Source organism: Neltuma alba, unplaced genomic scaffold (genome assembly GCF_004799145.2).
Source record: "Neltuma alba isolate B1F8T4 unplaced genomic scaffold, ASM479914v2 tig00013042_pilon, whole genome shotgun sequence".
NCBI classification, from domain to species: domain Eukaryota; kingdom Viridiplantae; phylum Streptophyta; class Magnoliopsida; order Fabales; family Fabaceae; genus Neltuma; species Neltuma alba.
Genome location: NW_021637386.1, coordinates 236,970 through 253,480, shown reverse-complemented (window position 1 = coordinate 253,480; position 16,511 = coordinate 236,970). Strand labels below are relative to the sequence as shown.

The 16,511-nt window shown below is 34.6% G+C and overlaps 2 protein-coding genes across 2 annotated transcripts; both read right to left on the bottom strand.

Annotated features, from left to right (window-relative positions):
• Positions 1-675: 675 nt before the first annotated feature.
• On the bottom strand, positions 676-2,895 carry LOC114733917 (small ubiquitin-related modifier 2-like). Its single transcript, XM_028921405.1, has 3 exons — positions 2,694-2,895; positions 1,148-1,297; positions 676-1,040 (listed from the first exon to the last, which is right to left on the bottom strand). The coding sequence occupies exons 1-3, from the start codon at positions 2,769-2,771 to the stop codon at positions 975-977; spliced, it is 294 nt and encodes a 97-aa protein (XP_028777238.1). The 5' UTR covers positions 2,772-2,895; the 3' UTR covers positions 676-974.
• Positions 2,896-7,233: 4,338 nt separating this feature from the next.
• Positions 7,234-9,927, bottom strand: LOC114733916 (small ubiquitin-related modifier 2). Its single transcript, XM_028921404.1, has 3 exons — positions 9,753-9,927; positions 7,753-7,902; positions 7,234-7,643 (listed from the first exon to the last, which is right to left on the bottom strand). Exons 1-3 carry the CDS (start codon positions 9,828-9,830, stop codon positions 7,578-7,580), a joined length of 294 nt encoding a protein of 97 aa, XP_028777237.1. The 5' UTR covers positions 9,831-9,927; the 3' UTR covers positions 7,234-7,577.
• Positions 9,928-16,511: the final 6,584 nt, after the last annotated feature.

Below are 16,511 nucleotides of genomic sequence, written 5' to 3'. Positions count from 1 at the left end.
ATATTTCCCAAATTCCATTAGTTCAATAACCAGATTGAATTGGCAATAAAAACCCAGACAACCGTAAAACTTGAAGACAAACTTTACACAAAACTAATAAAAACAGGATTTAAAATAACAGCAAAACTGCGAATAAATTTCACACACAGAGGAATGATAGTGATTCGAGATATTGTATCATAAATCAAAGTTAGTGAGAAACTACTTTCATTTTTTCATAGAACTATAAAATATCAATTTACTCATCAACCGATAATCAGCATCAAACTATGAAGATTGTACTACTGGACAGCAGCTTATTTATTTCTCAAGCCATCCAGAAAGGCACCCAATTCGGTTAACGTTGTGAAAGCATAGCCAGAGATTGAAACACACACACAGACATCAATATGCATACATAAGACACACATCATAGCTCTCATCACCCAGAGTTAAATTTCATGCCCAAGACCAACACAACTTAATATCCAATCAACCCATCTGGTGATTGGTCGGATAAAAGTAAAATCCTTAGGTCAAGAAGAATTCATCAACCGCACTCTCATTCCCTGGACTACTTTCTTTTTAGTGATACTGATATTCAATTCAAAATTTTCTGACCAAAACCACCAGCGAACTATCATCAAATTTGGCATATTTACACACATGAACTAAGAATCGACATCAGTCATCACATCACGGCAACTTAGGCAAGCTTAAATCACCAATCATCAATAAGCAAGTATTTCTTAGGCTCCTCGCTGAGGCACAAAAGACAGTAAATTATGCATCCCATCCCACAAAAGACAGTAAAGTACGACAGAAGCCACTCAATAATATATTAACACAGAAAGCATATGCCCTACAAACTCGAGATGCAAGAGTCGCATTATAGCAGTAGGCTGATGGAAGATGCATCTTAGGCATCAACCTCAATAAAAGTAAGTCTATTATGTTCATAATAAGGCAAAGCAGAGGAAAGATCCCCACTTCTATCATGCAACCGCGCCTCCTGTTTGATGAAGCATGGCATCTATTTCATCCCCATCCTCCATTTCCAGCTGCAAACAACAAAAATATAGTGAGAAAAAAAAAAATACAGCGAACAGTTATTGATATATGAGCAGTGTTTCCATGGAAATGGAAAGACAAAGGGATACACATAGACCTCATCCGGAGTCTGCTCTGCTCGAAGGCGACGGCCATCAAATAGAAAAGCAATGGAATTAAAATCCACTGATTGTCGGTCACAGTAGGCATTCATAAGCTTCTTCAGTTGAGTGCTTCTCTTAATCCTGAAGAAAACTTCATTCCCATCCTACAACATCATAGTCCGAGGCATAATATTTTATGCTTATTTTACATCTCTAATTTTATAATGGCATCACATAACAAACACATTCAACCAAATCCTAAGATCACATAGATAGCAATACCAAGAATGTGGACGTTTTGCCTATGACTACCACTGTTGGTCTTTTACCCATAATGCTGTTCTTTTTTTAAATTCCTTAAAAGTGAAAAACAGAGGCAACGAAAGAAACCAAAAAAAAAAAAAGTAAAATGTTATGAAGTACATAAACAAGAGCGCTATATTTCCTGACACAATGACATTCAATACCCGTTTGTAAAGTCTACTACCCATGGTCCTATATATAAGTTACTTCTAACTCACTCACCAAAACCAAGGCAAGTTAATTGAAGCAATAAAACTGTCTTAAAAATGAATCGCTTTGCATTTTTACCCCTTACAAACACCATCATTAATTTCCATATTACATTGTAATGTGGCAAGAGGGCATTCATGGAATGACTTATCAAATGATGTACAAGAAAACGAAAAACGACTTATACTAAAAACCATAACTTTTTTCTCTGACGTGCCCAATATGTTCCTCAATCCCTTTTTAGAAGACTCAGTTTTTGAGCAGTATAGTATCCCTCTTAATAAGACCCTTTTCCCAATTCTAGGAAGAATTACAAGTTGCGTACCAAACAAGCTACTTATACATCACTAATAAATACTAATATACTGTTGTTCCACAAGAAAAAACATCCCTGAAAAGCCAGAAGCTCACAGCTCTAGTCTCATACCAAGCAGTTAAATTCTCCACGTAATTCAAAAAAAGAAAACGGATAATAGAATTCCAGCCCCAATTCTTTAGAGGCAACTTCCATTACTCATTCTCATCAAGATGTAATTGACAATAGAAGCAAACAGACATAATGATCAATTCAAAAATTGTCTCTTTGAGAATTTTCGAGCCTACAAACGTAAGTTGGAGTACAAAGGAGAAAATTGCATGGTACACATGCTGGAAAACACATAATCCCCGATAAGAACTCACTAAAATGTAACAATCAAGGATCGCACAAAAGTCGAAACAAAACACAAGCAGAATTCAAGGGCAGAAAAACTGAGATGCAAGTTCTCTCCATTTCCACCAAAACCAACTACACACCAAAATCTTCCATGCTCCCAACGAGTATATATAACCCCACCAATCATTCTACTACCTCAAACCCCATTCATGGATCCCCAGTTCCAAAGAGTCAGTAGGGATAACTAAAATAGTAGCATCAAATGATTCCACTCAAAACAACCCCGAATAGAAGCAAAACCCTAGATTCCACTATCGCCCCCAAAACCCCTCAGTTCGCATTCAAGGGGTAAAAGGAAAATCAAGCTCACATATAAAGGATCAACCACAAACCTGTCCCTTGACCTTAAGGTTGATATGTGCAGCCTGATCGGTGGGCTTCTTGTCCTCCTCGTTAGAGACGCCTGACATCTTCTACTGTCTGGGACTTAAACCTCGGAAATCTAGGACAAAAGATCTGATCGCCCCCGATCACAGTCACAGCAACGACAACGTTTGGTTCCAACGGAGCTCACTGCTAGTTTCTTCTGCGAATTCTTTCCGCCGATAAAGTTTTAAACTTTATTTAGAGATGGACGACTGACGGTCGTAACCTTAGCGTGGGAAGAACGATGAAAAATGACGATTCGGATTCTGTTGAAATGGGTAAGATCGGACGGATGAGAAAATCTGTGATTTTCGGGTCAACACGGCGCAAATCCCAACTGCTGAAGCGGATCATGATCTAAAGTCTAAACTAATTTGAAAAGTTGGCCCAAAAAATTAAAGAAAAATTACCATAAGATTTTAAGGAAAAAAATAATTATAAAATAAATCTTAAAAATTATCTATTTCTACTGTAAAACTTGTTATTATATTTTTGGAAATTTTTATTAATTATTTTCTTTTTTTAGAATCTCATTATAATTCTTTCAAAAATTAATTTGAAAAAGAATTAGGGGTTTTTTTTAAGGGGGAGAATTAGGGGTTTTTTTTTAAAAGAAAATGGTTGGTACAACTTTTTGTTCTTAAAATGGGAGCCCATTTTGGTTAGGTTCCTAAAATTTCTAACCCATAATTTTAATCCCTGAAATTTAGGCTATCTTGAAATATTATTTCTTGAAGGTGTAATGATATTAAAATTTGTCACAGTATCATGTAGATTCCCCAAATAACAATATACCAATAGATAACCATATAAAGTAATTCAAATTTTTATTAATTATTAATTAATAACAGGATACAAAAATTTACACAGGACCGTAATATATTGGCTAACACGGCGCCACACTTGTCCTGAAAACAACATGCGAGTAAGGATCTTTTCTTCACTCAAGAGTGCCACCCTCTTACTCCATCCTTGTGGACAAGCATGTTTATTTAGGAGTAATAGTGTCATTATATGCAAATTAAAATGGGCAGTGACCAGTGGCTATTATACCTCACACTTGTGTTAACTAAGAATCGTTAATCACGCTAACACTAACTGACTCATTTTACTAGACTCAAATACGTGCGTACCCCATGAATAGTTGTTGACCAAAGTCTAGTTTTCCTGTTCTCTAGAAAATTCCTGTGATAGTGGTACTTCAGATATTGCTGACTGCACCTCATATATTCATCATCTAGACTTTAGAGGATTGACATCAAAATATGGTTGGTTCTCCCTCTGCGTCTCACTCTCACCATCATGCCTTCTAATGTTCTCGAGACCTGCATGGGATTCAATAATACAGAAGGGTTGCTAGTCAAATCACAAGACACGAGGAATTTGATCCTTTCACTTTGTTTCTGCGAATTTGTTCCGCGAGAATTCTTCTCCGTCCCAGTCTTCGATCACTGGTGTATGGGTGGAAAAGTTGCGTCAACAGTGATATGTGGTTCCCTCATCGCCGCAAGGATCTTTCATCTCACCCATGTGAATTCTGCTTTTGCATTTATCGGAGCTCTTGGCATCATCATTCATCAATAGGAGAAGTACCGGCCTCGGCATCAGAAAAGGAATCTCAATCGTTGGAGGCCAAGGTCGGTCCACAGATGAATCGGATTGGGAAGAAGAATGTGTTTTTGGGTCGGGTGTGACTCCGGAAGAAAATGGGTCGGCCAGGGCTCTTGATAGGCTATACAATTTGTCCAGACAATTTAGAGGTGGTAAAGCGGGTTGAGTCATGACTCATAAATTGGAGCCCATGCAAGCCGGTGCTCAAATGACTGCCTCCTAGTAGCCTCAAATTTAGATGGCCCACTCCACCAAGGGATGGGTTGGCCTCCATCCTTTTTTTTTTTTTTGTATTTCACATGTATTTTAAATTTTTAAATTAGATTACAAATTTTTGTAGACTAATTTTTTTTATTTTTATATAAATATGATTAAATTAATCCCAAAACTTGAAATATAAACATATAATTTTTCATAGTTATTTTATTAGTACAAAAATGATTAAAAAAAAAGAGAAATCAAATTTAAAATCAACAAAGTACAAATCTATATAGAAATCAAGTGAAAATGATAAAAAAAATTATTAAAATGAAAATAAAAATTAGGAAAGTGATAATAAAAAAAGCGTGGTAGCCCGTGGGTTGGGGGTAGGAGCTAAAAAGGACCACATCCAAATGGTTCCTATTTTCTTCAACTCAACCTGTCACTTTTTGGAGGGTTGGCAAGTTGAACCTGCGCGTTCAACCCATTTTTGGGTTCAGTTTGAGTATTACTAAAACTTCTCTAGTTCAGCATATTCAAGAAGGTTGACCTTGGGGGGTTAGTGTGTGTGCCACGTGACAATCAAGCAAGACTGTTCCTTGTCAAACACACACCTCAAGCGCGCAATCGCAAAAAGTATAAAAATATCATTCTCACCAAAACTAAGGTAAAAATTAGCTAATTATCGCATTTGTGTTCATAATTAGGTTGGGTAGAATCATTTAAAAATTGTGATTTAAAATTTAGTTATTCCAAAATGATAAAATAACTAAAATTACAAATCTGATTTCCAAACAATTAAAACCTAGGATTATTTCTCTCCTCTATATCTCATGAAGCCTAATTAAATCCCTCTCAGATAGCATTTAAATGAAACCATGTGTTTGTCTAAGGTTCTGAATTATTTGATTAAGCTTTCAAGAGTCAAAACCAAATTTTAATTATTCATAAAATGCTCAACATATTTTAACATTTAATGCAGATTATTTGAAGTACCAACCTTAATTTGACAATACTATGTTAATTACTATATCTTTATGTTAAAAACAACACATCTATTCAATCAAAAAATTTCAAGTCAAGCACAAATTTATCTAAGTTCTATATCTCAATCAGCTATCTTAAGTCAAATTAAGATAAATAAAACATTCAAAGTGATGGCCTCACACTAAGAAGCATTAAGCTTAAGATAAATTCAACACATAAACTTAGTAAATGCTAAAAGAGAGGAATAAATGAGCCTAAATCCCTACAAACTTTGAAATAACTTTAAAGAAAAGGGTTTGGCTCCTCATGATCCTAAAGAAACTAGAAATACAGTAAATACTTTGGTCCATACTAGATTACAAATAAAAAGAGAAAAGAGAGAGAAAGAAAACCAATGCTTGGGATCCCACATCCCTTCAAAACACCAAACTCTGGCTCCTTTTTTCTTCTTAAACGTCTTCTTCATCACTTTCTATGTTTCTTGAGTTGAAAATAGCATCCCAAATGCCCAAAGTCGAGTCCTCTTGGTCATTTTATGTCAAAAAAAATGAAACGTTGTGTTTTGAGTTTCATCAAGGTACCATGGCATTCCAATCACAATGCTGTGACACCAGAGCCTTGTTTCTGTCTCTGCACAAGGTGTTTTAGCACCCTACCTTGGTACCATGATGCCAAAGAAGCTGCTTTCTTTTCTTAGAACAAAGTGTCATAACATCTTGCATATACGTCTTGGCATCAACAAATCTTTTTATATTGTTCACGTGTACCTAACAAAACCAAGCACTTGTAAGTGAAAAATCTATGGGATCCAATTATTACCAATTTCTCGTCATTTTCTTATTGATATTATCCTTGTACTAGTATGACGCCTTGGGTTAATTTCTTTAGCTAATTCATGAAAAATTTTCGCTTTTGCTTTTATAACTCTCCAAATATATTCACAATAGACTTTAAAATCAGTAAGATTTGGGAAATCAACAAAGACCTTATTGAACCCCAGTCAAAAACAAAGACCTTATGGAAAATGGGATCAGTAATGAGGCTATGATGCCCATCCACAAGTGGTTTGGGCCGCTCACACATATACGGGCCTAACAATATTTGACTGCATGTGGGACGTACAAGTCTTAAAGTTTCAGCATTGGGCATCACTTGGACTTAGAAAGAGAGGATTACAACAAACTTCGAGACGGAAAGAACACTGCAGCAAGCCGGGCTTTTGACCTCCATTCATCTTGTTTTCAAATGGTTTTTGTTTTACCAGTCTTAACAACTTAGCATCTTTACACCTTAAACCTAGATATATGCCTTTTTCTCCTGCTTTTGTACCGATCCTAGAGGGCACGAGCTTTCCTTCCTGGGAAAGCAAATTGATATGTGGTAATAGTAATAGTGAGGGTAATGAGGAAAATAATGACGGGTAACGTCTGTAAATAGAACATGAAATGATATATTGAACGTCCATGGAGTTGATATTTTACTGTTTTAACATATTTATCTCTTTGCGGTTATCAGTTACTGGGCAACGTATGGTGATTAGTTTGACAAAGAAAACAGCATAAAAATAAAAGAAATCCATGGCACAAGAAGAATTTCAGCACCATCTCTTTCTCTGGACTCTCTTTTATCCCTTCACTCATACTAATATTCAGTTCATAAATTCCATACCAAACATAACCAACCAGTTAAAAGTCACCAAATTCGGGATAACATATCCAACGTAAGATCAAGCATAGATGATAATCCTTCATCACATCAACAAGAAGGCAAGCTTAAATCCCCAACCATCAATAAACAAGCATCTCATACATTGCTCGCTGAGGCACAAACGACAGTAAATTATGCATCCAATAAGTTATCAGACTTCATCAGTATGATAGTAGAAACCACTCAGTAATTTATATTGACAACGAAAACATATACCCTACAAACTCAAGCGGCAAGAGCAGTATCATAGCAGTAGCTTGATGGAAGATACATCTTAGGCATCAATAACAAGTTAAAGTAAGTCTAGATTTATAACAAGGCCAGAGGAAAGATCTCCACTTCCATTAGGCAACAGAACCTCCTGTTTGATGAAGCATGGCATCTATTTCATCTCCGTCCTCCATTTCCAGCTGCGCGCAATCAAATTTTAATGAGGAAAAAACAGTAATATGGTCAATAGTGATCAAAATATGAGGAGCATTTACATGAAAATGGGAAGACAAAGAAATCCACACGGACCTCATCTGGAGTCTGCTCTGCTCGAAGGCGACGACCATCAAAGAGAAAGGCAATGGAATTAAAATCCACTGATTGTCGGTCACAGTAAGCATTCATGAGTTTTTTCAGTTGAGTGCTCCTCTTAATCCTGAAGAAAACTTCATTCCCATCCTATAACATCAAAGGAGGGGAAGATAATGCTAATTTTATATGTCACAACTGAATCCTGAGACCACATAGATAGCAATATGAAGAACAGTAACATTTTGGCCATGACAACCACTGCGGGTCTTTTTACAGTCCCGTGCCAGACCTTTTATTCCCACTTATAATTCTTGCGGAGTAGCTAATATTTACCAATGACAAATCAAATAACAAACACCACAAACCAAATAGTTCACATGGTACCAAGCTGAAGTTTGAGGCTAAGCTTGATGGGCTTACATTCATACACACCATCATCTCCCTACTCCCCAAGGAAAAATAACACTCTGGCTCAAACATAATTACCAATTAGCTTAACCCCATAGCTATGCTTCCAAAGCCAATTTCACATTTTGAGCTTTTAACCATCTCAATTAAAATTATGACTAATCTCTGCACAGCATTTGGTACTTAAGTCCAAACATAACAGAAGGGCATAGATCCCTCCGAAAAAGATAATTACACAACAATGTGTAAGGGGAAAAGAAAAACAAGGCAAGCATTGCAAAACCAGATTACAAGGGGGGGGGGGGGGAATCAATTTTAACATCCTCTAGAAGATAAAAGGCCACATTTGATTTCCTTCTGATGCACAAAAACCATAGTCAAAGGCAAGAGGTGCCTTAAAAGTGATAAACCTCTAAATTGCCTTTGGAAGGAGGCGCTAAGAAGGAGCACGCTCAAGTGAAAGAAGATGACAAAAGAGGAAGAGAATATGTCACATAAATACAAACCAGATAAATGAAAACTTGAAAACCAAAAATACTATATAAATTAACTATACAAACATAATCATTAAAAAAAAAAAAAAATTCTAACGTCACTACATGAGCATGATAATAAGTTAGTCATGACCATAACATTAAATACACTCATACAAAGTCATTATTTTTGCTATTATGCCAAAGCATAAAGCTACCTTGTTAAACTGAGGTGGACTATTAAGATAGTTTTAGTTTCCTCTTTCATCCTGTAACTATCGTTAAACTTTGAGGTTAGGCTTGACGACTGCTGCATAGAGAGAATGGGAGGACAGCTTGGTGTAGTGGAGACCGGAGAGAATTGGAATAGTGTTCAACAGAATGAAGAAAACAAGAGGAGGAATGCATAACAACTACTGTGGAAAGTGTTTTAAATGGTCAAGCACAGTTTCGTTATTATAATATTATTTGGTGACCGTTCCACGTTGCCCCCATTTGGAGGGACAGAAAAAATTTAGTCCGTAATGACTAGAGATAGCTTGGGAGACCATCTCTTGCCATTTCACTTACTCTCCTTTAAAGAAATCCGAAAAAAGGGTTTATCCCCAATAGTCGTGCTACTCCATTTCATTTCATCCCAAAAAAACTCCCAAATTTACAGTAAGCAAAAACATCTCCGAAAGAACAGAAGCTCACAACTCATACGAAACAGCTAAATGCAATTCGTAAATATGGACAATAGAATTCCTACTACATAATGCATTAGAGGCAAGCTCCACAATTTATTCTCATGAAGAAGTAATTGACAATAAAATCAGCCGGACACATTGATCAAACAGTTAAAAAATTGTCTCTGTGAATTATAGAGCCTACGACCGCAAGTCAGAGTAGGGAACTGCATAGCATACCCCACTGGAAAACACTCATAACACTGTTGCATCTCCAGTTCAAAAGATTCGGGACGTAAAGCTAAAATAGTAGCATCACATGATTCCACTTAAAAACGACCCTAAATAGAAACAAAACCCTAGATTCCACTATCGACCCCAAAACCCTCGGTTTACAAAGCAAGGGAAAAGGCAAATCAAGCCTGCATAAAAAGGATCCATCACAAACCTGTCCCTTGACCTTAAGGTTGATATGCGCCCCCTGATCGGTGGGCTTCTTGTCCTCCTCGTTCGCGACTCCAGACATCTTCTGCTCACTTGGACTTGAAGAAAAAACCTCGGAACCCTCCAACGGAAAAACGGATCGCCTCCAATTACAGTAGCAGCAACGCCGACGTACGGTACGCACGGAGCTCGCTGATGGCTTCTTCTGTAAATTCCCTCCGCCGACAAAGCTAAATAGAGGGATGGATAATGGAGGACAGGCTCGTTCACGTGGAAAGAGAAGAATAAAAGTATAATAAATTCGTCATTCTCCTTGTTTTTTAATTTTGATTTGGTGACATAAATAGACGGAAATTTGAAAAGAAAAGAACTGAGGGGCCCAAAAGGAAATGACGCCAAGCGACATGGATCGATTAGGCCCAATTGGATGGGCCTGGATTTCAGAATTTCGGTCCAGAGGTAGTACGGAGAAGCCCAATTCAAATCCAAAATCAGAATCTGTAGTGTTGACGGGCCTAATTATTCCGACCTAATAAGGGTGTTTACGCGGCTCAACACGTATTGATTGACATGAAGTCATCCAACCGACGGGAATAACCCCCTGCTTAGATGAGAAGAAAAATTGGGAGAAAAGAAAATAGAAAGAAGAGAAAACTGAAAAGAAAATATTATCACTCATCTTGTTTGGATGAGTGAGAGAAAACAGGGAGAAAAGAAAATGTATAAATATCAGAATGACTAAAATATCCTTATTATAATCAATTGGCAAGGAAACTAAATAATTTAGCAAAAAAAAATTATTTTTCTATGTAAAAATAAAAAGGGAATAATTTTTGAACTTAATTAAAATAAAAGGAAATAAATAACTTATACATTATCTAATATTTTAATAAAATGATTAAAAATAAATAACTTAATCATATTTGTAGTTTCCCTGGAGGATTAACAATGGGTTTGAAATGGGGCAACGAAAGTCTGGGAACGTGGAAACTTTGGATCGAAGCAACGTGGATAATGGAAAAGGCTGAAGAGTGAGGACTGATGGGAGCTTGCGGGGGAGGGCAGTGAGGGGAATGAGCTTGTTTTGGTGAAAATCTCTCCACTTGTGGAGAGAAATTTTGAGAGGAAAATAAGATATGGGATCCACTCTATTTTTTCCCCCACTTTTCTTTTTTCTCCTATTTTCTCTCCCATCCAAGTAGGAAAAAACTCTATTTCTCCCCCATTTTCCACTCTAGTTTTCTTTCTTCTCCTATTTTCTCTCAATCCAAACAAAGCCTAAAAGGTGTCTGAGAATTAAGAGAAATACTTTTTAAAAGTACTTTTTTATAAATCGAGATAAATTCTTTCACATATTTATTTCGCATACCGTAAAATCATTCCTGAAATCATGGTTTGGTGTTCATCCAAAGTCCAAACACCCCCTAGGGGTAAAAGACTAGCGATTGCTATAGCCTCATGACTTGGCTGATCCACAACTTGCTAAACTTTTTTTTTTTTTTTGACTGAAACTTGCTGAACTTTAATTGGGAGTCAAATTGAGATATTACTTTCTATTCTAATATAAGAGTTTATTTGACTTTTATTTTGGTCTTAAATATAAGACCCCAATTTACTTTGTCTCTCATATTTATCCCCTTTTTTTTTAAATAGCCTCTGTAATAATAGTAGTTCTGGCCAATACATTTAATTAGTAATAATAATTTATGAAAGACAAAGTCTCTTTATTATAAATAACTAATCTAACTAGTTTTTTTAATCTATTCAAATTAGTTAACTAACTCTAACTAGTTTTTTTAATCTATTCAAATTAGTTAACTAACTCTTATATTAAATATTGGAGATATAATGTTGCAAGGAATAGAAATATCGTTGCCGATGGTCTGGCAAACAATGGTATCAATACTTCCCCTTATTTCCATGTGTGCCCAGATGATTTGAGGGGCTTTATGTACAAGACAGCCTGGGATAGTGTACTTTGGGCTAAGCCCTCTTTTATGCCCCAAAAAAAAAAAAAAGTATAACGAAAGGACTAATTTCCCACCACATAAAGAACCAAGTAATCTTATAACTTCATCCCAAGCTACTAATGAATTTAGAATTGTTTTTCACAAGGTTTGTATTTGCCCACATTTAATATTAGAAAGTACCTTAAATAAAATTGCTTTTATCAGGGAAATGCCTGTTCACAAGGGAAAAAAGGAAAAAATAAAAAATAAAGTCATCCAAGACTTATGGCCTACTTAGACTCGCAGTCATAAGTAGCTATAAGCACGTTTTACGTAAATTTGGACAAAACTCATCTTACACACTCATCTCATATTCTATACATCACGATTAAATAATTGTTTATAAGCTATTCTAAATGAATCCCAAACAGCAGGTGACCTAAAAAAACAAGCCTCTCGATCATTTATTTATAAACAGAGTCCTTTCTATTTATGACAATTAAGCAGGTAGGAAAATATTATCTTTATTTTCTTTTTCTTTTTCTCTTTTTTGTTTCAAGTATAACAAGATAAAAATAAAATCATGCAGACCACATAATAAGAACATATACTTATATAGACATACTCCAGGCAATCATTAGTTTGATGATAAAGATGGTAGGAGTAATAAGAGTCGTATGTTTTTTATGTGATAAAAAAAACTACTCAGACCAAAAGGTTTAATTAATGAATGGGAAAAATAGCAATAAAGTCAACATTATAGGTGTAGAAGGAAAAGCCACACACTAGCTTCGCCTTATGCACACGCCACTCCAATTATACTTGGAGACATTTTGCTTGTCTTCGTTACCAACTCAAAGATGCTTCCTTGCCCTAATACTCCAAACAAACTGAACCTAATCATTTTGTTCCGTACCCTTAAATTAGTAATCACTATGGTACAATCCACGCCACATGGAATAATAACATTCTCATTATATTAACTAAACGGGCTCCTATTCAAATTACCATATTAATTTTCTATTGCAGCACTGTAATTGAGAATATCTCTCTTTAATTACTTCTTGTAGTGTTCTATTGTGGCAGCAAATTAAAAGGATGGAACTTATAAATCGTTTAGAAAACCAATTGTCTTTTTGAAGGGCATGAAGTACTGGCTTAAAGAACAGCCTAATATTACGTTAAGGAGCCTCCAGGCCACCATCTAATAATATTACGTTAAGGAGCCTCCAGGCCACCATCTAACCACAAACTGTTAGTACATATCGGTCTAAGTGGTTATTTAAAAAACTTGTGAACAAACATTAAAAGCATCTCAACTTTTGGTAGTGTCTGGTGAACAAAAACTGTGATCAGCTGACCTCCATTAACGCCCTTAATTCAACGGCCTCGACATTGATGTTTTGTTGATGTTGTCGTGGGCAGTTGGAATTAACTATACCGCTATACCCGCCCTTAGACCTTAATGCTTTCAAACTCATCGTCCTCTCCCTTTTTCTTACTCCCTACGACTACCTCGCCTTATCACCCAATACCTTCCACATCAAAACCAAAAAGTCAAACGCATTTTTTTTCTACATACACATATTCTTCTGTTAAAATCAATCGATCCGTTTGAGATACTATCATATACTAGATGTGAACACTTCTTTCAACGGAGATTCGAACATTGATTTGTTGTGACTAACTCTTTTTACTGGATTTAAGAGGGTGTTTAGAATACCATATAATCACTTTTCAGAAGTATTTTTTCGCAAATCGAGATAAATTCCTTCATATATTTATTTCGTATACCTTAAAACCACTTTTAGAAACTATGGTTTTGTTCTTACCCAAACACCTCCTAACTCTCATTGATTTAAACTCTTTGTTTTTATTTGTTTATCCTCCTCTCACCAATTCACCAATAGCCTCAATTCAACCTGTTTTGATGGCTCTAATTAAAATCAGGAGATTTTTTTGTTTTGTTCCTATCATAAAACTAAGTACGCGTTAGTTTCGTTTATGCATAATGGGCGTATTTCACCAACATCAACCTAAGTCAAATCGTTTAATTTAATTCCATGGGCCTAGTTTGTGACATTGCAACAGCCACTTCACCTAATTACAGCACGGCCACGCGTGTCTGTGCATATCCCTTGGTAAAATCAAGCCTATGTTTTGCGTCACATACATATAAATATATATTATCACATTCAATATAATAATCACCCTCAATGATTACAGAAAAAATCAATGTTGTTTACTTTGCATATATGTGTGTGCGCGCGTGTATACACAGGCACCTTTCAAGTCAATTTCTGCACATCTCAATCAATTTTAATTCGTTGATTATAATTGCAAATTGGCAATTTCTTTATTACTCCTCCGGTCCTTATTATAAGATCCAATTTGACTTTTTATTTGGTCCTAATTATAAGACCCAATCCATTTTGTCTCTTATATTTATGCATTTTTTTCCAAGATAATCCTTCTAATAATGATAGTTTTAGCCAATATACTTAATTAGTAAGGATATTTTAGGAATGACAACACTTATTTATTATAAATAACCAACTTAACTTACTTCCTTAATCTCCTCAAATAAGTCAATTGGGTCTTATAATTAGGACCGGAGGAGTATTATTTTTCCTACATGCTTATCTGTTTATTTGAATTAGCGTACAAATTGTACGGATGGTGGCAATGCATTATGTCAAAGGAAAATTAAATAAATAAAGCAAGAAAATGAAAAGAAGTGAATAAAAATATAAAGAAAAAATTAGAGAAAAGTCTCCCATAAAAAATTTTATCGATAAGAAGGATGTATAGCAAAACACTGCTCTATTTGTACAAAAATTGCAAAATACCAATAATAAAGCTTATTAGGTTATTGTCTTAAACTTCATCTATCTAACATTTGGAAAAATATTTTTTAAAAATTATAAAACTATAACATTATCATCTAGCTATCAGTACATGTCACTATATATCACATGATGCGTCAACATAAAAAACTACATATCACATGTTCTGGTTTCCATGAAAACTACCTATCACATGTTTGCCTGTACAATGTTTTGGCTTCCATAAATCAATAACGTTTAATTAACGTTATTGATTTATGCAATACCTGATATTGATAGTAAAATTCTTTAATTAATTTCACCCAATCATCATGTCAACAAATTATTATTGGCCTTTCGAAAGCTTACAGTTCATTTCTAAAATTGTGGCACGAATTTCTTGACATCATTGAGGAGTTTTCATCTAAAATAATGATAAATTCAAAATTCCCCCGTTATATAAAAATATTTTGAAATACTCTTTTTTTTTTACTGTTGATATCTTGCGTTATGGCTCTATAAATAATTCGTCCAAAATATGTACACACACATTTTGCTAGCACATAGTTATCCGCTTAGTGAAAGAAATCTTAATCGAAACACTAGATATACTAAATATAGGCATATTTCCCTTTGAAAGTTTAAATTTTAAATCGTGGTATTGTGAATGTCTTCCAAAATATTATATTCGCTTCTAATTATAAGATCTGGTTTGTAGACTATAAAAAAGAGTCTTATAATTAGAACCAGAAGTAGTATTTAATTAATTGTGTACCAAGCTTTCTCTTCTTCTTCCTTTTTCTCTTCTTTTTTTTTCCAAAAAAAAAGGACAATTCATGATCAAAATATCATGTCGACGGTTTTTTTTTTGGACTGAATGTCGACGGATATTAAATTAATATGAATTATATTTTTTTTCATCAAATAAGGTCATGTTTTGTATATGCTCACGTTATCATATTATCATATGAAATATAGCTGTAAAAACTACAGTAATATGCAATACATCGTTGTCCTAAAAAAAAAATCTATATATTCCTTCGGTCCTTAATATAAGACTCTTTAACTAATTTGATTAGATTAAGAAAGTTAGGTAAGTTAATTAATTATAACAAATGTGATATGTTTTTTCTAAAATACCATAATCATCTTTCTTAATACCCTCTCTTCCTCTTCTACTTAATTATGGTTGAGGGAATATCCATAACGGCAATTTAGAGAAAGTTAATAAATATGATAAATAAGTCTTATATTTATGACCAAAATCAACACAATAATTGAGTCCTATATTAAGAACCAAAAGAGTAATGTATCAACTTGAACATTTGTGGATAAGAAGTCTGTGGTGTCGCCAATCTCTAGTTATTTCTGAAAAAGACAACTTGTTTTTTTAACACATTAATATCGACATAAAACGTCAATTGCATATTATAATAAAAATAAAGTATAAGACGATGCTACTGTCTGCCGCAAAAAAAAAAAAAAAGGTTAATACAATATAATCTAACTCCAAGGACAAAACTTCAGTCCACATTTGTATAATTAATATGTATTAGGGAGGGGACTTTCAAAATTAAAGTATTTCATACCTATCATGCAATTAAAAAATACAAGTGCAAATTTATGTGTTTGATGTTAACTTTTTCAATAAAATTTCACAATAATTAAACAATTTTGTAGTTGAACATTACACGGCTAAGTTTTCTGGTTAACGAAATATTCAATGTATAAGAGTATTCTCGTTTGGACCTTATGAAAAGCTAGCATTTTAAATTATCATTTATTTACAGCTATAAACACCAATTTATGGCCGTAGAATGTAGAGTTATAAAAGAAAAGAAAAACTAGCCACTAGGTTAATTTATCATGTGAGAAATTTTATACTAATCTATCTTACAACTTGGCGTTTCACAGTTGAAGTACCATTCACTTTAACCCTTGGCAAAACCAACATGTTACTTCCAATTCTTAATATAGAAATTAGTAATT